The sequence below is a fragment of the Halichoerus grypus genome, chromosome 11, assembly GCF_964656455.1.
Source record: "Halichoerus grypus chromosome 11, mHalGry1.hap1.1, whole genome shotgun sequence".
Lineage (NCBI taxonomy): Eukaryota > Metazoa > Chordata > Mammalia > Carnivora > Phocidae > Halichoerus > Halichoerus grypus.
Window position 1 is genome coordinate 52,502,681 of NC_135722.1, and position 25,334 is coordinate 52,528,014.

At 49.5% G+C, this 25,334-nt stretch overlaps 2 protein-coding genes across 7 annotated transcripts in view; one reads left to right on the plus strand and one right to left on the minus strand.

Annotated features, from left to right (window-relative positions):
• Positions 1–7,389, plus strand: part of RELT (RELT TNF receptor) — a 24,510-nt gene extending 17,121 nt beyond the window's left edge. For all 5 annotated transcript variants that reach the window (XM_078058528.1, XM_036119492.2, XM_078058527.1 and 2 more), the window contains one exon: positions 82–7,389. In XM_078058528.1, the coding sequence (XP_077914654.1) occupies positions 82–129 (48 nt within the window). In that variant the 3' untranslated portion in view covers positions 130–7,389. The remainder of the gene's footprint in view (positions 1–81) is intronic.
• The window catches only part of FAM168A (family with sequence similarity 168 member A), a 184,424-nt gene continuing 164,177 nt past the window's right edge, over positions 5,088–25,334 (minus strand). For both annotated transcript variants that reach the window (XM_036119505.2, XM_036119504.2), the window contains 5 exons: positions 21,937–22,062; positions 14,916–15,058; positions 13,230–13,404; positions 11,788–11,918; positions 5,088–11,104 (listed from right to left, as the gene is read on the minus strand). In XM_036119505.2, coding sequence (XP_035975398.1) covers positions 11,806–11,918; positions 13,230–13,404; positions 14,916–15,058; positions 21,937–22,062 — 557 coding nt within the window. In that variant the 3' untranslated portion in view covers positions 5,088–11,104; positions 11,788–11,805. The remainder of the gene's footprint in view (positions 11,105–11,787; positions 11,919–13,229; positions 13,405–14,915; positions 15,059–21,936; positions 22,063–25,334) is intronic.

Here is a 25,334-nt window from a genome sequence, read left to right on the forward strand (position 1 = left end):
AGGGAGCCCTGGGCAGGGGCTGCTTTCCTGGGGCCCAGAAGCCCCCTGACTCAGCTCTGACCCCTCACTTCTGTCGCCCAGGAGAACCGCTATGTGGTCCGGCTAAGTGAGAGCAACCTGGTTATCTGATGGTCTGCCTCAGCTGAGGACACTGCGGCCCTGTCCTGGGAGGTTCTGAAGGCTTCCTGGAGGAGGTAGAGCTGCAGCTGGGCCTATAAGGATCAAGAAGCAATGGTCCAGCAGACAGAAGAGCAAAGGCCAAGGCCTGGAGGTGGGAGTGTCCGCCCCCGTGCAGAGGCGGGTGCTGGCGGGTGCTGCGTGCAGGAGGAGGTTGAGAGCCCCTCCCCTGCCCCTGTGCCCTGCCCTGATCCTAGGACCCTGCAGGATCCTCCGTACCACCAGGTGGCTAGGCCTTGGCAGTGGGGAGGGGCCCTCTGCCTGGCACCCCTGGCCCCACACCTTGGTGATCTACTGCCCCCGCCTCTGTACAGGGCCCTAGCGTGGACCTCTCCCTCCTCTTCCAGCGGCCCCACGAAGGGAAGGGGCAACAAAAAGCTGTGGGCTGGAGACCGAGTTCCCTGGTTCTAACGGTGGGCAAGTCCCTGGCCATCACCTGGTTACCGTCCTTCTGACCGTGAAGTGGGGAGAGAAAGGTGTCTCGGGGCCCAGGGCTTCTCCGGTCCCTTGCAGGCTCTGGCCTGGGTCGTGTGCGGGGAGAGCTTGACTCCTTGCCACCCCTCCCATTAGTAGCTTTATCTGTGGCCCCATTTTTGCGGCTTCCAGGGCCTGTGCCTTCAGGCCCCCACGGGGCTGCCCATCCCTGGCTCTGCCTACAGTAGGGGCTTAATGCATGTATCTGCCCCCCTCCCTGCTATTTTTATTGAAATTGGAATCACAGCCTTGACCTGGGTAGGGCTGTGATACAGGGTGCCAGCCTGCGTAGCCACCCCAAAATCTCAGGAGCATTCAGGGAGAGGGTTGTGTGCGGGGCTGGAGAGGCACCTCTGGCCTCGGTGGTTTGTGTGTCCTTGTGGTGTTGGTGTCTGTCCCCCAGCTGGTCAGTGCGGGCGACTGCCCAGCCCAGCTCCTATGTCTCCTCTAGCCCAGTGACCTGGTTATTTATGTGGGGCCATGCAGGCATGGGCCCCACTGCCATCCCCATTTCTCTTATTTATTGAAAATTTGCTGTTGTCCTGTCCTTGTCTACATTCCCATCCATTTATTGGATAATAAAAGGTGGGAAAGTGGTGTCATCAGGAGCTTCTTTCCCGGTGCCTCTTCCCAGGTTGTCCATCCGTTCACCAAATACCTCTTTGTCAGGTACCGTGCGGGGGACAGGCCATCCCTCCCCTTGCAGGGCTGGCTCTGTAGCGGGCGGACATGGGGCAGCAGGTGAAGTGGGAGGCCCCTCACCTCACTGGGTTCTCACTGAAGCCCCTAGAAGCAGTGCTGTCCAATGGAAATACAGTACATACCATGTATGTAATTTAAAATTTCCTAATAGCCACATTTTAAACAGTATTTAAAAAAAAATGAGAGTATCAATAATGTATTAAGTCAGTGTTTCTAAAATATTTTCATTTCAGTATAAAGTCAGTATAAACATTATGAATGAGCCATTAATTTTTTTGCTTTGAAATCTGGTATTTTATACTTAAAGCACATCTTAACATGCACTAGCATATTCAAGGCTCCGTAGCCACATGTGGCTAGTGGCTCCTGTCTTGGACAGCACAGCTCTAGAGGACGTGGAGCCTGAAAGATGGATGGGTAAGTAAGAAAGATACATCGGGGGCTGGAGAATGTGGGAAGGGGAGCATGGTCCCCAGAGAGGGCAGAGCATGTGCAGAGGCCCGGGGGCACCACGAGGAACTGGAGAAGCTGGAAGTGGAAGGGGACAGGTGTGGAGACTAGAGTGGGGGTGGGCACCAGAAGGCAGCCCCACGCGCTCTTGGAAGCCCTTAGGCCAGGGATGCCAGGGAACTTCTTAAGGCATTTAGGAAGGGGAAAAGCAGGGCTGGTCAGCTTGCTCTTGGCCACGGTGTGGAGGAGGGAGCAGGAGTTCTGCAAGGAATCTGTTACAGCTGCCCAGGCAAGAGATGGTGGAGGCTGGGCTGTGTGGGCGTGATGGGTGGGGGGAATCCAAGAGACTCCTAAGACGGAACTGCTAGGGCTTGGTAAAGGGACGTGGGTCAAGGGATTAGGGACAGCTGTGATACAGCCCCCACTGCATCTGGATGTGAAGGCCTGGAGTGCTCAAGAGACCGATCTGGGCTACGAGAATATCTAGAAGCACTTAAGTAGGATTTGGACCAGGACTGGCCCAGGAGAGGGCTCAGGGCAGACCCTTCGGCGGTTCCAGGGGCACTGCCAAGAGGTGGGAAGGAGACCAGGGGAGAGGTGTCCTGCAAGCAAGGGAAGGAGAGTGAAGGGCAGGGTGGATCACAAGGCCAGGGGTTGCCACGGGGTCAGGACTGCTGCAGCCCCTGGTTAATGGACATGGAGACATGGTGACAGCAGGACCAGGTCTGAGTGGATTGAGCTCCCTGCAGAAGCCAGACTGTGCCAGGTAATAGCTGGTGGAGACTTAGGCTCCAGGGAGAGAAGATTTTTAGTTAATTCTGGGTTCTCTGGGTATTTGGTATATTTTTTAAAGATGGAAGGAGACACTTAAATGCTAATGGGAGAGTCCCAAAGAGAGGCTGAAGAACCAGCTACTGATGCTTGTGCAAGCCTGGGGAGGTGTGGAAGCCTGTGGGAGTTCTAGGCCTGCTGCAGCTGGGGGAGGGCGGCCCATGTCACTCTCTTGTCCTTGCTGCTCCCGCTGTAGCCAGAAGTGGCCCGAGGTGCTGCTGTCCCCTGAGGCCACAGCTGCCCCCATTCCCTGACTCCTGCCCAACCCAGCCAGGGCTCCACAAGGCTAGGGCCATGGCAGGACGCCAGGGCGAGAGGATCATCTTGTCTGTGGGCAGAGGCCTTCCTCCTGTGTGGAAGCCATGGGCAGGGGCCTGGCCCAGCAGCAGCACAGAAAACTCCAGCCCAGAGAAGCTGGGCAGCTGTGCCTTGAGATTTGCTCTCTCCCTGCCTCTTGGCTCTCCAGGACACAGTCTTCTCTCTCTGAGGCTTCTGAGATGTGCAGGAAAGGGAGGGCACCTCTTAGGGCCTAGGAGGCAAAGCTTTACCTGCTCTAGGCAAGAAGAGGAAAGGAAGCAGGCTGCACATCAGGAGGAGTTTTCCGGAGCACCAAAGGTTGCCAAAGTCTAGAACAGGGGTCTGTTGTAGGGGACTAGTGGGCATCATTAGCACTTTTAAGGAAATGTTCCCTTGCACTGCCAGGGTCCACTTGGTGTCCATGTTTGTCAACTGTTAGCTACATCTTGGGGTTTGGTTTCTCAAACTTGGCTGTCGCCTCAGCCAACCAACCCCACTTCACCCAGAACTTGGACGACACACCAAGATGATGAGACAGCAAGAGCCAGTACCCTGGGTGGATGGGGTGAGAAGTGGTCCCTCCCATTCTCCGGCCTCCTTTCCCAGGGGAAGGCTGGACTGTGGACTCCAAATGCCATCTTGGTGTGGAGACTAAGGCTGGGTCTGGGCTTCCCAGGCCAGGTAAGAGATACCCCCACCATGGTGCTGGGCCCTGGGGTAATAAGCACAGCTCCCCTCCAGCACCACCCCCTCACCCCTCTTGGTCTGTTTGCTGGAAGGTAAAACTAGGACTCTGGCCTAAATTTCTTGACCTGTCCCTTGGGGCCAACTCCCAAAAGGATGGGATGAGTTGCTGCTGAGGGATCAGGTAGGGGTATTGGCCTTCAGGGCCTCTACCCTCATCTGGAAGTTTTCCTGGCCTGTCCTCTCCTAGGCTTGCTCCCTCTGAATCTTGGCAGTCCTGGGAGCTGGAGGACAAGCTGGGGCACTGGGCTGAGGGGAGTTCTGAGTTTGACCTCTCCTTACTCCACCTGTCACCCCCAAGGACCAGATGAGTGAGGACAGGGGCCCAGATCTCCGCCTCTCTGCCTGCTCCTGGCCCTCAGTCCTACCACTGTGACCTGGAGCTGAGTCCCTGGGGAAAATCCCTTTCCTGGCCTGGAGAAACTGCTGTTGACACAGCCCGCTCAAGTCTGTGGCCAGAGGTGCCCTCCACTCCCACATCTGATAGAGCTTTCCACTGCGTAAGGGAGGGAGAATGAGTTCCCTGTCAGGTGAGGACAGGAGGGGAAACTGGGGGGCATGCTGCAAAGGCACAGGGCATGGGGTGGCAGAAAGGGAGAGTTTAGGAGTCCTGAATTGTAATTATAGCTCTAGTGTGGGCCAGGTCAGTGGGGCCTCCAGTTTCTCTCCAGTTGAGGAGGTTGAACACTTAGAGGCTGGGAGAGCATGGTGGCCACAATGACCAGGGAAAGCATGGGCCTGGACTAGGGCAGTTGCTTTGCCCAGAGGGGAGAGGAGGAAGAGATTCACGATAGAAACTGACAGCATGTGACTACTTGGATGGAGACCACCTGGCTTCCCTGGACTGTCGTTCTGTGACTACAAACCTGTAAGCTCTTCCCTTGGTTTCCCACCTGACAAATTCACCCTTTAACTAAACACAGACACTGCCTCCTCCAGGGTGGGCAGAATGTAGGACTCGGTGCCTGGGCTGTGGAGCTAGACTAAGTGTGAGCTCCACCTCTGAACCTTGAGCTCCAAGCTCTGTGACCTTGGCCAAGGTACTTACTCTCCGGCTGCCCCCTCTCGACCGGCTCACCTCCCATTGGGCTGTGAGGATTAGGAGAGTTACCCAACATAAAGCACAGTGCTGGCCCCATGGTAGACCCTCGGCAGACGGCAGCCCTCATCATTCGTGGCCCCCGAGGGCTCCCGTATCACCCACCTTAATCCAGGTGCTGATGGCCACTTCCCAGGCCCCTCAGCTGAATCCCAGGGAAGCCCTGCTACGCCTGCGGGGAGATGCACCATAGGCGTTACCTGACTGGTGAAAACAAGTTCAGAATGAGCTTGGGAAGAAACCCAGGGGATTCACTGGCCTAAGCGGTGGTCTGTGTCTCCCTGCCCCAAGAACCACCAGTCTGGTCACCCCGGACTTTTCCAAAAAAGTTTTTGGAAACTTTTTTTTTTTAATAGTTATTGAATGTTCTACAGCTTACAGTAAATATCATAGTTACAAATTCTTGGCTTCAATCTTTCAGAGTGATCACTATCTGATCTTCAAAATAAAATGAAACAAAAACCCAAAAGAATCCAAAACAACAAAACAAAACCAGATTTACACTTCATACACACAAGGCGAGGCCATGGGACTTTCCAATCTTTACACTCCAGGCTGTGTTTTGAAAACACTTATAAGTTCTTTGATCAAACTACTTGGAAGACACCGGTCAAAGGTTTATTATTATTATTTTAAATGTTTTTCTTTTTTAAAATGTGAGTTCCAATAAAATTTAAAAATTAGATTCCAACCTGTAGATTAAAATTAATTAAAAAATACAAAATCATGTACAATGCTCTTACAGGGATGTTACATGCCACAAGAACAGGTTTCTCTGTCATGTGATATGAAATAGGGATGCAATGCCTTTTAGTCAGGAGATGGGGACAGACCCTTGGGCCTTTAAAGGTCATGATAGACAACTTCCAAGTTGCTAGAGGCCTGGCCTTACCTCCCCTTGGGTAAGGAGGAGCTGGAGTCTCCTCACAGATCACGTGATCTGGCTGACCCGAGAAGGTGGTCTGTGGGCATTCCCACTCTTTCCCTGACTCACAGGCATGAGGAGGAAGGCTAGAGCCTCGAGCTGCTGGTCTTGCTGGGGTCTGGCCCAAAGAGGATTTCACCCATCTGACTCCTATGGACTGGTACTTATCTGCAAAGCTGTTAATATCTGTTCTCTTCAGGAAAGAGAGTACCCACTTCACTAGGAGCTGGGATGGGTACAGGGCCCCACCACCACAACATGAATGCCCAGGGGCTATGGATGCAGCCGCGGGAAACAAGAGCTCTAGTTTCCCTTTCTGGCTTTGTGGCGGCCAGTCCCAACCCCTGTGTTCCTCACTTGGCCACTGGGCTGGACTCAACAGCATGCGAGATAGAAAACCACCCTTGGAGAAACTGAGGGAATGGGGCCCAAGTCTGGCTCAGGCAAGGTTGGCTATGGAATGTTGAAGCTGGCCTGCCAGGCAGGAATTTTGAAGGCTGGGCCCTGGAACCATGTAATACGTAACTTCAGAAACAAGTTTTCTAGGTGAGGGGAACACAGGTAAAGGACTGTAGTCAACCTGGCATGCCCATGGGAGCCTGATCTCAGAGGCTCAGGTATGGAATTCGATGGTTAGCCTGGCTGGGTTTCCTCTGCTGTGATCCTGCTGTTGGGTGGGGCCTGGCTTCCCCTGGGGCTATGCACCTGCTGGGAGCCCATCTCCTACCTGCCCACTCCGCTGCCTGACCTGCCCCTCTCTGAAGCTCGGCAAGCAGATGGGACCGCATACTGTAGCGATGTGGTAGAATACAGGATGGACAAGCAGAGCTTCCATGTGTCTTCACTCAACTGCAACGGAGGAATGCCACGGTGACATCTAAGTGATTAATCCAGCCAGAGTGCTATAACTAAGACCACACAAAGACCAAGACCCATGCCCTCCAGGCCTTCCTTCTCTGGCCATGGAGCAGAGCCAAGAATTCTGATATGCAGGGCTCCAGGCTTGGCGACCAAGGGGCCTGCCCTATTTTTATGCTCCATGTGATTCATTTCTGAATGCCACTCAGAACAAAGCAAACCCTCCAAAGGAGCCCCCCCTAGCTCTCTGGGACGGTAAACCTCAAACTTGGAACAATTTGGGTGGCCAGGGGTAAGAGCTGGGATACAGCAAGAACTCTTTGGTCCTGGTTCTCATCCATGGGAAAAGCAAGCCCAGGCATCGAAGTCAGATGTGCTTTTGGCCATTCAGGGCTACACCAGGTCCCCTGGGAGTGCCGACTCACTGGGTGCGGATAGTGGGCAGGCTTTCCAGGGCCATGGGTCTTTCAATGGACAGATACCTGGGGCTGCCCTTGAATGTGGCTTCAGTCCTAGGCATCACAACCCCAAAGTGTTTTGTTCAAGTTAGGTCTTTTGTTGCCAATTCTCATCCTCCTGGTGCTGCCAGGGTCCCCAGGGCCCACCCGTTATAAAAATCTCAGCTGGGAGGACTGAGCTACCCAGTCTCTTGGGAGTCTTCCTCTGTTTGGGGCAGACAGATAGCTCACCCCTTCTTCATGCCTGCCACTGGAGACCCAGCAGGTGACAGATGCCAACTGAAAGAGCAGAGGATTTGAAGAGTTCACATCTGGGCTCTTTCTCTTAACTGTATGACTTTAGTCAAGTCTCTTAAGCCTTTTTTTTTTTTTTTTTAAAGTAAGCTCTAGGCCCAACATAGGGCTTGAACTCATGACCCCGAGATCAAGAGTCATATGCTTTACCAACCAAGCCAGCCAGGTGCCCCAAGTCTCCTAAGCCTTTGAGAGACTTAGTTTTTTCCATCTATAAAGTGAGGATTTGGCAATCAGTGTCCAAGTACTTTGTACATTAAAGAAACTATGGATAGGTGTAGGTGGCCTTGTTCAGTATTTAGCTAAGGGGATGTACACTTTGGGGTTACTGCCAAGAGAGGGGCTATAGCAATTGTCCTATCTCAGGAAAAGATGTTTTTTCAAAAAGTGGCAAAAAGGTTATGTTCTGATGACTTGGGGGGCACTCCAGAACCAGATTCCTGGGCCCTAGGCTACTGAGGAGAGGGAGTCAAGGAGAAGCTGGGGAAGCCAAGAGGGCTATTGTCTGGAACCACCTGTGCCCCTAACCCTGGCCACCAAGCTTGTGGTACTTGGGGGGGGGGCGGGGAGGCAGTGGAGCGGAGAGGCGTTTGCATGCTGGTGCCAGCTTTGTGGCTCACGATGTCCTGTGGGCACACCCCTCGTCCTCTCTGGCTTGCTGGCCTTCCTACAGTGACCGGGCCCTTCCAGCTGACCTTCTGTCCAGCTTTACCACTGGGCCATCCAGTATCTTTGGATGCCGCCCAGGAGACGCCTATGATCCTACTGGGAATGTTCCTTCTGCCCAAGGCACACTACTGCCCCTGCTCTCCTGGACTTGTTCCCTTTGCGATGACTCCCCAAGCTTGGCTAGGCTTGTGGACCTCCGTCAAAGCAAGAGGGGGAGGCCAGAAGAACTGGGGCTCTACCACATATACTGAAAAAGGGGTGCTGGACTTGGGCTCTTCCAGACCATAGCCTTTCTGCACCTTGTTTTTGCCTTGGGGCCTGTCTTTGATCTGGAATTACATACTAGGGCAAAGAGGGGGTGCAGAGCATAGAAGCTTCAGTCCACAAGCCTGTGTGTGGAGTCAGACTGGAGGGAAAGTGGACAAACCGGGATTCAGGTGACTTTGCCGCTGATGAGCAAGTCCCTTTGCCTTCCCAAGTCACCGAGTCCCCACGGATCAAATGGGAGGAATACTCTATTTCACAGGGTTAAGCCAGATGAGTAGATGTGAAACTGCTTTGTGAACTGTGAGGTACTAGATGTTAGTTTTTACTTACTGGTATAGAAAGAACAAAAGTAACAAGGTCATTCCTAGGTCTCCTCCTTTGTCCCTCCTCTCTGTGGTTCTACCCAGCCCCTAGAGGCAGCAAGGTTCAGAGAAGCCTATTAAGATACTAGCATTCCGCTCACATTGGCAAGTTCCCTTTCCTTCTAGAACCAGTTTCCTCATTTGTTCGATGGGTGCAAGAACTCTGACCCTGCCTCTCTCTCAGGGCCAGTAAATTAAAGGCTGGGAAGCGCTCTGAATCTATGGAGCACCTGACAAATGCAAAGGTTTCCTATTATCATTAGTATTATTTTGGCATTTTCCAAACACATATGACATAATCTAGAACAACCTTCACCCACCCTTACAAAACCAGAGAGTAGGAGGAGGTATTTGCAAAAAATGGATTAACACTGGAAAACTATTGTTTTAAAAAGAAACCCCATCAGCACCCTAGAACAGACCATTTAGAATAGTTAGGGTTCTCCTTACTGGTCCTGCAGTTCCCCGGAAGGCCAAGAAGGTGGGTCCCCCAACTCCTGGCTCTCAGTTGGACGCTGATGGGCTCTGCCCTCCTGGGAATGGCCAGACAGCCTCTGAGGTCCTTCTGGCTCAAGTTTCCTGATTTTTTCCTCCTTTAAGGGAGACGTGGGAGGTAGGGGTAGGGGTGTATCCAAGTATGCGTGAATTTAAAATCAAAAGGGTTATTTAAAAGTCCCAAATGTTATCGATGATCCCATTTTGTACAGTAAAATGTTCCTGCACCCCTTACCCCTAGAGGGGCTGCTGGCCCAGCCAGAAGCTGGGTGCAGGGGACAGTGCTGGGACAGTGGGCTCCTGGCTGAGACTAGCCACGGTTCCTGACTCAGGGGTTCCTCTTCTCCCATGAGAGCCCCTGCCTCCTGGGCCTCATCCTTGTCCTCCTCTCTTCTCAGGATGAGGGGCTACTGTCCTAAAAGCATAGATTCTCCTTTTCAGCCAGCCCACTTGCTCCTTCTAGGGCTGGAGTCCGGTATAAAATGAAAGTTCCAGATGTCTTCACAGAATTTCCAAATGCTATTTCCTCATTTGCAATTTCTGTTCCTGCCATCTGCCCCCATGTGACCTCTGCCCAGTCTTCAACCCCCTCCTTTGGAAGCCATGGAGGAAAAGAGCAGAAACCAAAGCCCAGAGACTGTTCCAGAGTTCACCAGGTGTGGGTGCTGCTGACTTAATTTTTACAAAACCAAGCTAATCCAACCCTAGGTAAATTTTTGTGGATAACATGCCCTTAGGTAGGAAGGCTGCATTTAATGCTAATTTACTGCTAGATCTAGGGAAGTCCTTTTGTCTTCTCTGGGCCTCAGCTTCCTCATCAATCAAACAGGGGAATGGATGAGATGATTGCTAAGGTCCCTTCAGTTCCATGAGTCTATGAAATGTTTATTGCTATTGCTTTTCCTTCACTATCCTGACCTTCAGAGCTGCCAGCACCCACCTGGAATGTGGTTCCTTCACTTTGGCCGTGAATGGCACAAGGTAACCAAGAGCCCCATGGACAGACTGGTGAGCCCTGGCACTGGGAAAGGCAGAGGGAAGGGAGAGAAATGCCATAGGTTCCCACTCTAATCAAGAGGAAGCATCTTATGAGAGTGGGTCCACTGGGCTCAGGGGCCAAGGTCTGGATTACATAGGGCACCTGGCCTTCCAAGGCTTTGGGAGGCTGGGATACCATCACCCTGCAGCTGCTTGGCAGGTCTGAGGTCAAAATTACCTTTTGAGGAAGTGCCAGGTCAGTTAACAACACTGTGCAAATCAGAGGGTCCAGGCCCAGACAATTTGGCCAGAGACCTTACAAACCAAAGCCAGCAGGCAAGCACCTCTCTCCCCTCTTCCTTCCCACAGTGCCCTCCCTCCTCCCCACCCTCCCTCAAGTTCTCCCAAGGAAAGAATCTGGTTTTCGCAGGTTCTCACCTGGGGTATTAAGCTGCTATGAACACTCCTACCTAATCAGGTGGTTCTGTTCTTGGTCTGTTGCGATGGTTCTCAGAAGACTTTCCTTTGTGTCAGGACATGGTCATGTCCCCAACCAGTCTTGCTTAGGAAAAATAAAGAAACAATCCCCCAGAGATGTAACTTGCTCGACAGCTCTGAGTTTCTACCCTGGACCCGAGGGCCACATGTGTTATGCTCTTCAAAGGAAATCACATCTTCAGCTGAACCATTGCAATAAATCCCCCTCTCTGCCTGCCACTAGACTGGGGTCCCCAGAGACCAGATGCTTGGGGAAGGGAGGAAGAGCAGAGAGGATGTGCCTGGTCAGAAGGAGGGGACAGAGCTGGAAGGGTAGCGGCTAAGAAGGGGACAGTGGGGAGAGGCAGGAGATTAGAAAAAGCAGCTTTTACAAAAACCAAAAATAAAAACCAAAACCGTTAAAGATGCATAAAGTGACCCTTGCACTTCCGTTGTCTCTTCTTGCAAACAGAGGTGGTGCTGCTAGGGGACTGCTCCAGCACCTGTGTAAGACTTGAGTAGTTGCATACAATGTGTGACTCCAGACCTGAGGAAGGAAGGGGAGAGTCATTAGTGACAATGATATTCCTGAGGCCATTTCAGGAAGCCACCAGATCCCCTCCCCTCCCGTGCGAGCCCTACAAGGAGCCCTCTGGGCCTTCCTGGTGGAGCTGCCTGCCTCCCGTCCAGTGCCAAGAGCTCCTGGAGGAGGTGGAGGTCAGGGGAGATCAGAAGGGAAGGCAGAGAATTCAACAGTGACATCCCTGGAGCCCTGCGGTTCACTGGCTCTGCCTTGGGAGCTGGGGGGGGGGGCAGTGGCCCGAAGTCTCCATCTGATTAAAGTAAGACTTCATTTGAAGAATGAGGCCCAGAGTTAAAGGAAGGCTGAAGATTGTAGGTGAAGAGCACAGAATTCAGTACTAGAGGACTGGAGTCCTACTGGTTAAGTGATGTTGAACTTTGTATTTATCTGTAAAATAGAGCTAATAATCCTCATTTCACAGAGCTACCATAATAAGGATTATGAGATAACACATGTAAAGTACGTAGAATATATGTAAAGTCACAGCTGTCCTTAAGAGTGCTATTACTGAACTCGGAGCAGGAAAGCAGCTGGTGACGGTCACCGGCCCTGCAGATACCTGTGCTGCAGACCAGGCCGGGGCTTTGCTAGGGGCAGTCCTGGTATCCGGCCAGCGTCCTACCTCTCCCAGCCCGGGCCCCACTCACTTGGATGGGCTGCAGGCTTTACCAGTGCGGGGGGACATAGCTGTACGCGGGGGTCCCTTGGGCCCTGTATGTTGGCATGGAGACAGGGTGTGCCCCGATCGCGGTGTGCTGGGGTGCAGTCAGCAGGGTACCTGAGCATCCAGAGAGAAGAGTAAACCCAATGAGGCCGTCCCAGGGCACTGGGATGAAGAGGATGAAGCCATGGCCTTTCACACAGCTGCTCCTCAACCTGGGCCCCCCACCTCCCCACCTGCTCATGAACTGCCCACCCCTCCCACCTTGCCAGGCTTCATCTCCTTAGGGAAAGTTTTGCTGATGCTCCAGGACAGAGTCACTCACTCATCTTCAGTGGCCTCCTTTTACTCTTCTTTGTATGCTCCTCCTATTCTACCAAGTGGAAACTGTTGGTCTATATGGTTGTACTTATCCCTAGCCCGGCTGTTCCTAAAGGCAAGGCTCTGATCCATCAGTAACTGGTCCCCAGGACCAGAACAAGGCTGCCACCAAGCAGATCACCGAGAGCTTACTGACCTGATCTGGGGAATGAGGCCTCGACAACCCCTTACATTAGAATAAAATCCTAACTCCTGCCTCCCACCCACTAGACCCCTTGTACTCTCTTCCCTCAAATGATTCTGTAAAAGCTGGGTGTTCTAAAGGTTATTCGTAGCCCTCTTGCCATCTCATGCTCTTCTTTTGAATGTCAGCGCATCCAGAGACTTCCCTTCCCTGTTATTCCTGTGGTGTCTCCACCCCAATCCTCAAGATTCCAGATGGACAGGGCTCTGGTGTGATTTTTAGAATAAGCCAGAAATGGAGAAGGGGTCCTCCATGCCTTAAAATTAATTACTGGACAGGGTCTGGAGCTCCTGCCTGCTAAATAACATTGCCTCACGCCCTCCTTTCGAGATCCAGAGTCCTAGTACCATCGTCCTTCCTCTAAACTACAGCCTCCCCACTGATCGACCTGCTTCCAGCCTCTCCTGTCTAACCATGCCTCTGCCCTGCAGCCAGAGAATGTTTAAACCGAACCCATCTCTCCTCTGCTTAAACCCCTTTGCTAGTTCCCCGTTACCTAAAGGTATTTGGACCTCTCCACTTTAGCCTTGCTGACTGCTCCAGCCACCCTTCCAACTCCATGCGCCTATTTTCTAAGGGCCTTGGACCATTTCCATTCTGTGAACGTGCCATGCTCATGTTCTTTCCACCTGGACTGCTCTTCCCTCTTTCATCCCTCTGGTTAGCTTCTGTTCCCCCTTTAAGAGCTAGCTCAGTATGTCCTTCTTGGTGAAATCTTCCTCATGCCTGTGGACAGGGTTCCCAGAACCCCCCAGCACAGAATTTCTCATGCTATGCTACACTCGATTCCACGACAGTATTCTCCAGCCTGTCATGAGTTTCTGGAGAAGGGGGACAGACACTGACACAGATGCTGCCCTCACCTGCTGACATTGCCATGGTGGTGCCGGCCACCATGCCCATGGCCACCCCATTGGTCCTGGGGGCAGCAACAGGCGCCGGGTAGATGGCAGAGGGAATGCTGTTGGGCTGGACAACCGTGGTGTGGTGGATGACGTGGGGCTGGGCAGCATACACCGGCTGTGTGTAGTAGGCTCCCTGCGTGAACAAAGGCTGAGGTCATACGGGCTCTTGGAGACGCAGGGTAGGATATGGAGAGAGGAGAAGGGAGGGGAGCCTGTTCCTCCCAGACCCTGTGGGCTGGGCTCAGAGGAGCACGGGCCCAGGGACTCAAGGTCTGGGCCCCAGTGGGGACTCTGCGTCTGTCTTACTACCTGACTGTGGACAGTTCAGTATCGGGTTCAGCTTGTGGCATGAAAAATAAGGCTCCAACCCTATCCTGCCTTGCTCCTGGGGCTGCTATGATGATCTAATGGGGTAACAGCCCTGATTTTAACATTTTAAAATGTTTGTATCTTATTGCAGTGTGCTTCTGCAAGCTGCCTAAAATGTAAAGGCAGGGACCATGGTCAGTGAAGGAAAGCTATGAATGCGGCTGGTGCACCCAGACCACTGTGTGCATGCACATGAAGCATCACGAGTGCGACGGTCACGTTAGTGTAGTACTGCCATCTCGCCTACTGGAAACTGTCACAAATGCACAGCATTTCCTCTGATGTCTCTTACTATTTCTCTTAGGCAAAGAGGTGAGAATGGAGACAGAGGTCTAAGGTGACTTCCCACTGCCTAGATCGCATGGTTGCTTCCTGCTGCCACAGCCCACAGGCCTGCTGACCTTTGTGGGGAACAGACACAGGCCCCTGGATCATCTTAATCCAGAGCTTCTCAAATGCCCATACTAACTACTGACAGGAGCCTCAGAATATGGGTTTATAATCCCAGAGGTCTGAGAACATAGTGCAAAGCAGCTTACCACAAACAAGAAAAATCCATCTCAAGCCTATTGTTTTATCTTTTAAAAGTTTTACATTCTAACCTACAGTGTAGCTGTTTTTTAAATCAAAGTGTTCTCCTCACTACTTAAACCTCACATAGAATTGTCACCCCAGAAAAATGTGCCATGTGCATGCTGGAGCCTCATACAGTCCCTGTCATAGCCATCCCCTCAGAGTACATACATTCCCTAGCTGAAGGAGCCCAGATGGGGACGCTAAGGCACAGAGAGAGAGAATAACTTACCCAAGATCACACAGTGAACTGGTAACAGAGCCTGAGCCCTTACCTCCTCCGTTTAGCTCAAGGACTTTATCAAGGAAGGGTAGATGTGGGGGTTAGGGAGAAGCCTAGACACATTGCGTCTCATCCTGACTCAACCAATAGCTCCCTGTGTGACCTTGGACAAGTCACTCTCCTCTCTGGGTCTCAGCTTCCCCACCTGTATAAAAAGGAATTGAGCTAGATGATCTCCAGGGACTCTTGCTAATTCTAGGCTCTGTTACTCTAAATGACTTCATGCGTCACCCTTCCAGGAGCTGAGATGGGGAGAGGGAATGTGTGGACCCAGGGCTATTGTTTCCATGATACAACAGTGACAACCGGCCAGAGCCAGAACTTGCCCTCCCTCTCCTTCTCACCCAACCCCACCCCACCTAGGGCGGTGGCTCCTTCGCCTGCAGCAGAGGTGGGCCCAGGCTTCCACGCGCACCTACCTGGGCATACAGATTCTGCTGGGGGTAGGCACTTCTGATCGGATACATGGCCGTCTGATAGGGGTTGGGCGAAGGGGAGTAGGGGGGCGGAGCAGTATTACTCTGGGTCGGCGGGACCTTGTATGGTGTCCCCGCAGTATATCCTGTACCAAGGCAATAAGAGAGACTTCCAATTAGTTGACAGCACAGCACTGTTGGAAGGCAGCAGGTCCCAGGCACGACTCCCCAGACGAGGAGGGGCTGATTCCAGGCTGGAAACACAGATGAGAACAGACAGAGAACAGGGCTCCACCCAGAGAGCCCTGGCCCAGAGGCAGCTCCCTCAGTCCTGGTGCACAGGGCTGCGTAAGTGATTCTGGCATCTTTTATCTCTGGTTCTCAGGGGTATGATCTATAAAATAAGAGGCTGGAACCCGATGATCTCTTAAGGGACCCTGCAGCTCGGACAGTCTGGGGTTCCGTGTGCCGGGGGACGGGCGCGTGCGTGTGCCTGCTCGCTCTCTACGGCGCGCCGTCTTCCTGCTTCCTGTCTCCTCCCTCAGCGGCCCAGCGCGTCTTCCGCTGCTGGTTCTGTTCTCCCCCTGACTCTCTCTTTTTCTCCTTGTATCTCTCTTTTTGGGCTTCTCTCTACCATGTTCCCCTGACAAATTTTAAGGCCAAAAGCCCACAGAAAACACCATTCAGAGACCCTCATCTCCTCAGATGCTGAAGAACTGCTCCACAGAGCCAGACTCTCCTCCACTCCTGGGGCTCAGGGAAGGACCGCTGTGGCCTGAAGGCCTGAAGTCAGGGCTCACAAAAATTCACATCAACCTGGAACCCGGCCCCAGGGAGTTCACAATCAGCCATTCAATCAAACTGTGCTGCCTTTGAATCTTCTGGAAAATAGAGTCAGATCCTATGTCTGCAGGAAAAACTTGAAACATAAATCACTCAGGAACAAGACTATGTACTTCTAGAACACAAAATGAAATGATTCTATGGAAACCAAGTGATCATCAAGTGACCCCCAACTCTCTTACTCTATACAAAGGGCTCAGAAAGGGCAAGTGTTTTCAGAAACAACTTCTTTCTGAGTTGAAGTGCCAGTGCCAGGAAACCTTGGCTTCTGCTCTCCAATGTGGTGTTGCTGGAATTTCTTCGCTGTGCTTCTCATTCCGGCTCAGTCTGACTGAGCTTCTCCAGGCCTCAACTCAGCTCTTTTACCTACGGGATGCTCACCAAGGACTTTGTCAGCAACATGGTGCTGATTCTGCAATAAGGGGCTGGGGGGCAGAGTGGAGAGGGGTGCTTTATTGGAAGAGAACAGATCTAGGCTTCAGTTTAGGCTTTCTTCCAATTTGCGGTGACTACTGCCGAGTCTCTGGGCCTTAGTTTCCTATTCTGTTAAAACAGAAGGCTAAGAATGAAGATCTCTTCCTGAACTAAAATCCCATTTTTCTAAAGATCCTGAGTCTCTTTACCTTAACCCTAAGTAAAAGCAAGCTGCCATAAGGTCACAAATCTTTCTCAGTCCACAGCACTGACTTGGCATCCCCCTGGCCCTGATGAGGTATTCAGTAGGACAGGAGAGCTGCTATTTGATCGTCACAAAAGGTACCACCAAAAGGTGTCCTGTCCTATTCCCTGGAATCATGCCACTTACTCTTCCCCCTTTCAGAACCAGTTTGTTCCATGGGAAACTGGTTTTATGGTCAAATATGCTTGGGAAATAAGTAGCAATGAGGATGGAGTGGAAAGAATACATGCATGAGAAGGTAGCATTGTGAAGAACTGGAAACGAGTCAGCTGAGAGAAGTATGGGGCAGATTCCTCCAAGTTTCTAGACTGTGGTGCTAATATGAGACGTGGTTAGAGCAGGTGAAGCAGATACTGTAGGGGAAGACAGGAAGTCTAGGTTTGTGACATCTAAAAGGAGCCATCTGAGGGCTCCTTCACCTTGGGGGCACGATTTGTCTGTAAAACAAAGGGGGCTCTCAAAATGGGCATGTCCCAAACCTGTACAATGGACTATATAATTCTGAAGGATTGTAATCGTTTAAAAAAAACAGAAACAAAAAGAAGAGTAGCAGCAATGTAGAATAGAGATAAATAGTTTGTTTTTTATTCCATGACCCTGAGAAGTTTTAAATGACAGGATGAACTATGAATCTCCAAGACAGGGATATGCAGGAGACTATTTCCAAATTTATTTGTTACCAAAACTTTTATTCATGCTATTAACATTTAAAGCACACAAACTACAGGGAGGCCTGGCTGGCGCGGCTGGAAGAGCATGCGACTCTTGATCTCAGGGTCGTGGGTTTGAGCCTCACACGGGGTGTACAGATTACTAAAAGTAAACAAACAAATAAATAAAACATACAAACTCTAATTTTTTTTGTAATCGCAGCTTATTTTGGGAAGTAGCGTTTTACTGTAACATGGCCATGCCCATTCATTTACTTATCAGCTATGGCTGCTTTCCTGCTACAATGGTAGTTATGACAGAGACCATATGGCCCGAGAAACCTACAGAACTTATTATTTGGCCCTCTCTAGGGAAAGCTTGCTGACTCCTGATTTGAGGAATAAAATAAGGTATGAGGAGTCCTGCTAGAGTGGAGAGCATCTCTTTTCTATGCAGAAGGGCAGGACACCCCTGAATCCTAAGAAGCTTGCTCTGAAAGTTACACAGCACAGTGTAATTGTTATGAGTAGTCTGGAGCCCGACTGACTGCCTGGGTCTGAACCCCAGCCCTGCTATTTAATAGCTACAGACTACAGCAGCCTCGTCATCTGTGAAATGGGGTAACAACAGTACCTACTTCATAGCATTACTCTGATAACACATTAATAATTGCAAAGCCCTTAGAATAGCTCCTGACACATTAAAAGCACTTCATGAAAGTGAGCAATTACTCTTTTCTCTCTCTCACTGTGTAGAGAAATAGTAAGCTTCCTGTCCTGGGATGTGCAAGCAGAGACTGGTCTGCAAGACTACAGTAGAGAGGTTAAGCTATGACTTCCATGGTGCAATCCAAACTGGAACACAGACTCCAGGATTCTACGATTCTAAAACCGTATGGTTTAAAACACCATGACTTTATAATTCTTTAAAATTAACAAGTCAACGATGCTGGCATCTTTCCCTTATGCTCCCCAAGAATGTGCTCTGGAGTTCTTATCCCCAGGGGAAGCCTGCACTACCCCTCTATGCCGCAAGGACAACCATCTTACAAAGTGTTGAGGTTCCCTCTCTGAGGAAAATAAAAAAGCTCCAAGAGTCTGCAGGAGAATTTGGTTTCCACATCTAAGAATATCTTTGTCGGAGAATGTTTCCCTTTCTTCATGTTACAAAATGAGATACACACATACTCAGAATACAAATCAGCAGCCAAAATGCCCTTGGCTGGCAAAAAGACAATGCTGCAGAAGAAGGCCCTGCTCATTTGTCCGGACAGTTTGAGAAGGGAGAAGTAGAATTGCAGAACTAAAGGAGACCTTAGAGATCATTAAGCCCAACACAAACATTTCACAGATGAGATGACGAATAGATGACTGAGAGAGCACAACTGCTCGCCCAGGACTCAGGATTCAGTGCTCCTTCCTCCAACTACAATGGTTCTCAAGGTCTCCATCTGGCTCAGGAGGCTGCAGAAACTGCCTGGGCCCCCAGCCTGGGCTCTGTCCGTGAGTCAGGTCAATTCTTCTCTCAAGGAATACCCTCATTTGGACTTGACAATATCAGCAGACCATTCTAGTGCTGGTGTTCTAAGTCTCTGAGTATTTCAGTGAAACTTTCATGAGAAAATCATTGCAGAGGACTTTCTATAACTGATTTGGTGGTCCTGTCCATACAACTGAGGATTAGAAATTCCCCTGGGGCTGGAGCCTGGGCTACCTTGGGTAACACAAAATTTTAGGATTTATTACTCTGCATTTAAGTAAAAGAAGCTGTTAGGCTGGATGCAAAAAAAAAAACTCACTGATTTTGCTCACATGAACTCAGACTCAGCTCCCTCACTGGAGACCTGGCACTTGTGAATGGATTTCTACCTAAGTCTGAAGGTTACAGAATTAGGACTTGGGAATGCTATGCCTTAAGGACATTAGAGACTTGCATTCAACTCTCTACGTGTCAAATGAAGAACGTGGAGCTGAGATGGGAACAGCGACCTTCCCAAAACTGCACAGCAAATCAGTGGAGAGCTGGACTCAGAGTTTAGGGTTTACCATGCCCTGGGCAGGGCTCCTTTCTGAGTTATAGGTCTCTGCAGTCCAATCTTGGACATTTGACATATTGGCCTTTGTGTCCTTATTTTACTAAAGGCAGTATCATGACAGGGGAAAAAAAAAAAAAAAGGAATTAGATCACTAGAAGTCCCTGCTCTGCCTTATAAAAGAGGCTTTATGAGGCCCCATTCTTTCTCTCAGGTTCCTAACTATAATTTTAGGCTCCATCAAATAGGATAATAAATAAAGTGTGTACATTAGTGAGATAAAACCATTTCAGCCCTCCCTTCAATCTTTCTGCACTATCATAAATCTTTTTCAGTTGGAGAGCCCCTACCACCTTAAAGGCATTGATCCTCACATCAAGGACGCCTTTTAGACTAATCGGTTTATTGACCATCAGATTTATATGTCTGAGCAAAGCTCTATGTCTGACTCTTGCCTTGACCCCCCCAAGTCTCCTTGTTGGTAGCTGAACAAGAGAGTGTGGAATAAGTAGGAGGGAGACCTAATTACAAACAGGCTTAAGCAAGTGTTAGTAAAACTGCATCTGTCAAAGTACCCTGAATTTTCTGTGGCATTAGAAGCCACAAAATCTGTGTGCTAGGGGGAACCCTGGTGGATGGGGGAGGGTCAGTCAAGCCCACTTCTATTTTCCAATTGCACAGGTTCACACAGGACTTGCTTAAAGGAGAACGAGTGCATTCTGGTCCTTTCCAGGAAATGTTACAGCCTGTGAGAGGACAGTGGGAGGAGCTGCTGGACATTTCAATGGGGCTTCAGGAAGATTTCCGCACATGGGAAGGCAAAGCCTTCTATTATTCAGACATTCTCACCGTAGAAGGGGTGGCCTGTGGCGGGGATGAGTGCCCTGGGGCTACGGGAGTGAAGGCCAGTCGGTCAACATGGGCAAGGCAGCTAGAAAGGAGGTCGCTGCTGGGGTGGGGGGTACTGTGTCCACAGCCTCAAGGTGACAGAATCAGGAGTCTAAAAGCTAGAGAGAAACTTAAAGATGACCTAATTCTGCCTCTTCCTTTTACAGTTGGAAAAACCTAGGTCCAAACCATGGACATAAATTATCCAAGGTTACACAGAACCACATCTAGAACCCAACTCTTTTGGTTTCCGTTCCAGGCCTCTTTCTGTTCCACTAGAGTAGGTGTGTCTACATCTATGACCACATGTGTGGATTTAAGAGAAAATATGTATGTATAAGCCTGTTTACCTATATGTTCATTCAATTCCACCTGAGGTACCTGGAAAAACGCCCTACTACTGCCATCCCTCTCTGAACAAATAAAATTAATCTCATGAAAAAGGTCAGTAAATTTAACCTGAAACTTAACCTGAGTGATATCATCGTTTAGTTGTGCTGCTTGCTACTTGGATGGCACTGGACACATTACTTTCCTGAGCCTCAGCTTTCAAACTTGAATGAAAATCCACCATAATAATAGGACTCTAGTGTAGATTAAATGAGAGGGTGATTATGAAAGCAAATCCTCTAACAGGTGAGAGTTATGTTGTTTAAATGTAAGTTGATGTTAACATCTAGGGGCAATGGTAACTAAAGAGAAAATAACATGGGTATTTTAAAGAAAAGAAAAAAATGCAGCATTTTCTTCTAATCTATTTAATAGAGTAATAATTTACTGAACCACAGACTATCAGGCTTAGTCTGCAGCCTCCCTCCAAGGGTACGTCAAGCCCCTGCTGGTACAATTTAAGAAATAAGCACCCCCCTCCATCCAAAGCCAGCCACTCCTCTTTTGGACAGCTCCAACAAGGCACAAAGTCTTCTTATGGAGTCCAAGTGCCACTCAGTAATTTCTAAACACCGGTCCTCATTTTACCCAGGGGAGCGTTCTTGTATTAAAAATCAGGTGTGAAGGTGAAACCATTAGTCACCCCACTGAACCTCAAGATGAATGTAAGCAATCTGACTGGACAGATGGTTTCTGTCTTCCCTGAGGACTCCATGTACACACCTTGCTCTCACGGTGTAGCTTCCGCTAGGGGAGTGTTTCTCATGTGGAGGGCAGTTCTGCCTCCCCAGGAGATCTTTAGAAATGTTTAGAGATATTTTTATTTGCCATAATGAGGGTTTGCTGGCATCCAGGGAGCTGAGGCCAGGGATTCTGCTAAGCATCCTACAATGCACAAGTTGGCCCCCCACAACAAAGCATTATCTGGTCCAGATGTCCATAGTGGCAAGGCTGAGAAACCCTGTGCTAGCTGGAGGAGTCTTCGCTGTCCCAGGGTCCGCTGGCCTTCAAAGGTGCCCTCTGTTCTTTCCTTTGAAATGCAGTACCAGCTCTTCCTAATCACACTTGCTGGCCAGGTGCATACTTCCTCCCCCCTCCCTCACTGCTTTGTGTCTCCCCAAAGCTGGGTACATGATCAAAGAGGATGACCTTTTCTGGATGAGGAAGGTCAATTTTTTGTGTGAGTAGGAGAACCTCTTAAAACAGTGTCTTATACGAACCACGTCAGACTATGGACTCTGAGAAACAAGCTGGGGATTCTAGAGGGGAGGGGGGGAGGAGGATGGGTTAACCTGGTGATGGGTATTAAAGAGGGCACATATTGAATGGAGCACGGGGTGTTATACGCAAACAATGAATCATGGAACACTATATCAAAACTAATGATGTAATGTATGGTGATTAACATAACATAATAAAATTAAAAAAAAAAAACAGTGTCTTATAATGTCAGTTGTAAAAGTTCCCTTTCCTTTCTTCCTAAGAGACAAATCAGTCCCAACCAAGGGGCACAAGGAAAGGAGGAGACAGGCTGTATTTACTGAAAGCCGCAGAGGATGCTTGGTAAGTTCGGTTCTCGGTCCCGGTGTCCACTGGGAGGTGGAAGGTGCCTTCAGTACCACAGGAAGACGAGTTCTGTGGCCAGGCCTGTTTCATCAGCAGAGTTGCTTAAGGGAAGACACAAGAATGGCATTAGGCAGAAATAAGAAGTGGGCACCACAATCACAGACACAAAGCAAGGGTCTTGTGCTGGATGGAAACATATAACCCAAGGGGCCCTGTTCAGACACACAGGATGGTTCAGCCTTTCTGAGATGGGTGAGTGGGTTGGGAGGAGTGCTGAAGTGAGCTTCCGAATGATCTGAAACCAAGGAAATCTGAGCTTACCCTAAGAGAGCCAGGATTTTCTACCCACTACCAAAAACCATGAAGTTGCTTATGAATCCCACCTCCTGCTGCCTGACATTCTGGCCTAAGGCTCTGGGATATTCCTTAGCCGCTTTCTTAATGTGTAGCAACTTGGGAGCCTCTGACTGTGTACTGGGCCAGATCAACTGAGTACTCATTTTTTATGCCTGAAATCTCACCTGGGGACGGTATTTAATAAGTTGTTCTCAAAGAGAGACCTCAAAAGAGTTACCACGCGATACGAACGTTGCTGGACTGTCATCTCTTCTGAAGGGACTGAGCTTTGGCAGTTCAGAAGGCACAGGCTGTCCAGTGGGGCACTTCCCACTCCTCCTCCTGTGCACCCAGCTAAGGCCAGACAGATGAACCTCTTACACACCTTTATACCTCCTGGGGAGGTGCTGCTGGTGCCCACGTGAGATGTCCCCTCATGAATTAGAGAGGATCTGCTGGGCCAATAAGAAACTCTATGTCAAACTTGGGGCAGGTGTAAAATAGAGATGCGGCCCAGTTTGAAAGAAATCTTCAGAGACTTCCCAGGCTGACCTGAAGCTCAGCTTGAGAAATTTGAAGGATGATGCTTCATATGGATCTAGAAGTGGGGAATGACTCAAAAAACTTACCTTCATGGTATCCTGTGGGAAAGGAGAGAGGAAAGAGGGTTTCAAAGGGGGGGAAAATGCCTAACTTCTTAGAGATTTCTCTTGATATACTTTCTCCTAGAGGAGAAACCATTTTTGACCCAAATTCCTTAGAGTAGGAAGAATAATTTTAATAGTATCTTTTGTACTCAGATAAGATCTTGGACATGAGGGGTCTTAAAGAACATTAGCAGGATGGGGGGCTACACTGGCAACAGTCGTATACACTTGAAATGTCTTAACAAGGGGCTAAGGTAAAGCAGGGTGGCACGAGAAGTATGCCTATACACCCTCATTCCACCAAGGCAAGGGCAGTGCACCCCCAGAGAGATCCCATAACCCCTCTGCCCAACCGGGTAACAGGCAGTACTGGGGAAGTACTGTCACGGAAGTACTGGGGCCAGAGGAGGAGGTCAAGGACTCCGTTGTTCTGCCGAACTAAGGCTAGAGGTGTAGCTGCTCTGGGCTGACGCCGCACTTGCATTAATGGCCCGCAATATATACAGCAGATGCCGAGAAATGAGAAGGAAATCATGGGCAGGAAAGTGACACTAAAAGGAGAATTCTGGCAGAAGAAATGGAGATCCAGCAGAATTCCATGCAGAGTCCAAAGCCTTTGCTGGATATCAAGACATGGCTCTGCGGACGGACAACCTGGAGGAGGGCAGTCAGTTTTAAACAATTATCTTAAGGTTTCCTTTCCCCAGCATGGGGGAGGGGAGTTGGGATTAATAAAGGATCCAATTAGTATTGAAACCTCTTATCAAGATGTCTCCAAATTTAGAACCTGCCACTCAATGTGGCTGGGAATGCCTGGTCACTCAAAACAACTCCCTAAAAAGTAAAACATGTAGTTCTGAGAAGTCACATGTCCTCAAGACCCCATAGGGACTCCATAAGGAAGCAGGAGGCATGAATTTAGCCACAGAGAATTTGGGTGTCCTGTTCCAGTACAGTTTTTTCCCCAAGTGGTGCATACTTTACCATAATTTTCATCATAAGCCAAAAGTCTGACATTAGTCTGAAGGACTGCATGACAAAGTAAATCAAAATTAACCAAAGAGTAACTGAAGCCTACACTGCACTCAGCACTGAGGGGAGTGCCACGGTGGACAGGAACACACGTGGGTCATGGTCACTGCACACAAGGTATTCATGGGCCAGCTGGGGATGCAACACAGCCACACGCCAACCAGAGAGTGAACAAGACAGCATTACACACAATAAAATAACATTCCCGATTAACCAGGAAAGAAGCAAGTGCGACTGTGCCTTTGATTATGTCTTATCTAAGTGAGTGAACTAAACTATGTATGTTCTTGAAGACGTGCATATTTTCTTCTGGTTTCACTGAAAAAGAAAACAAATACTAGTATTTTCTCCATTTCTCTCTATATTTTAATACTTAATAATTTAAATAATTGGACAAATATGAAGACCAGGAAAACCAACAAATATTAGCTGTCAACCTGACTTCCTCATTGGTTGGTTGTACCATATGATCTTCGTCTTCCATGTACAATTCTAAAGTAATCCATTCTGTTGGTGGTAGCAATTCAGAGCTCAGTTGTGGGGAAGACAATCCAACAGAAACTTTGGAGGCATAGTAAGAGAGGAGGCTGCTCTGGCAGGCATGCCTGCTCTTGGGTACCATGGAAGGTACCAACTTTTAGAAATGTTCTATATTTTGAACTGGGTAGTAGTTAAATACAAGTGTATACATATATCAAATATTACTGAGCTGTACATTTGAGACTAGTACACTTTATGTACTACTGTTTATGTGTTATTCCTCAATTCACAAAGGAGAGAGAGACAGAGACAGAGAGAACCCTTGGCAGTGAAGGGCCATGGCCCAGTCACAGCATGCTGCCCACATCCAGGTGCTGGGTTGTTCACTTCCTGGGATACGAGGCCCTCTCGCCCTCTGACACTTGGAACAATCTGTTAAGCACACTTACAAGGAGGAGAGGCAGCAAGGGACCATCATCCTGAATAATGCAGTAAGTCAAGAAATCTGAGTTCTAACCTGGGCTGTGCCACTTATTAGCTGGGGGATCTTGGGCAAGTCACCTAACCTTCCTAAGCTTCAGTTCTGTTGTCTCATAACATAGCAGTAATACTCTCTCCCTGACTGCTTCATACTGTTCATGTGAGGATCAAAAGTGAAGTGTCATCCAGTCTTAGAGTTTCTAATTTTGGCATCTGCTCATCTTCCATCCCCATAGTTATGGACAGCTCTAATTTAAGTTCTCATCATCTCTTAACTGATCTACAGCAACAGCTTCTTCATCATTCTGTTTTTAAACCTGCCAACTCCAATCTCCAAACTGCAATCAAGAGATATTTCTAAGACCCAAACTTAATCACAAAATCTTAAAAACATTCGA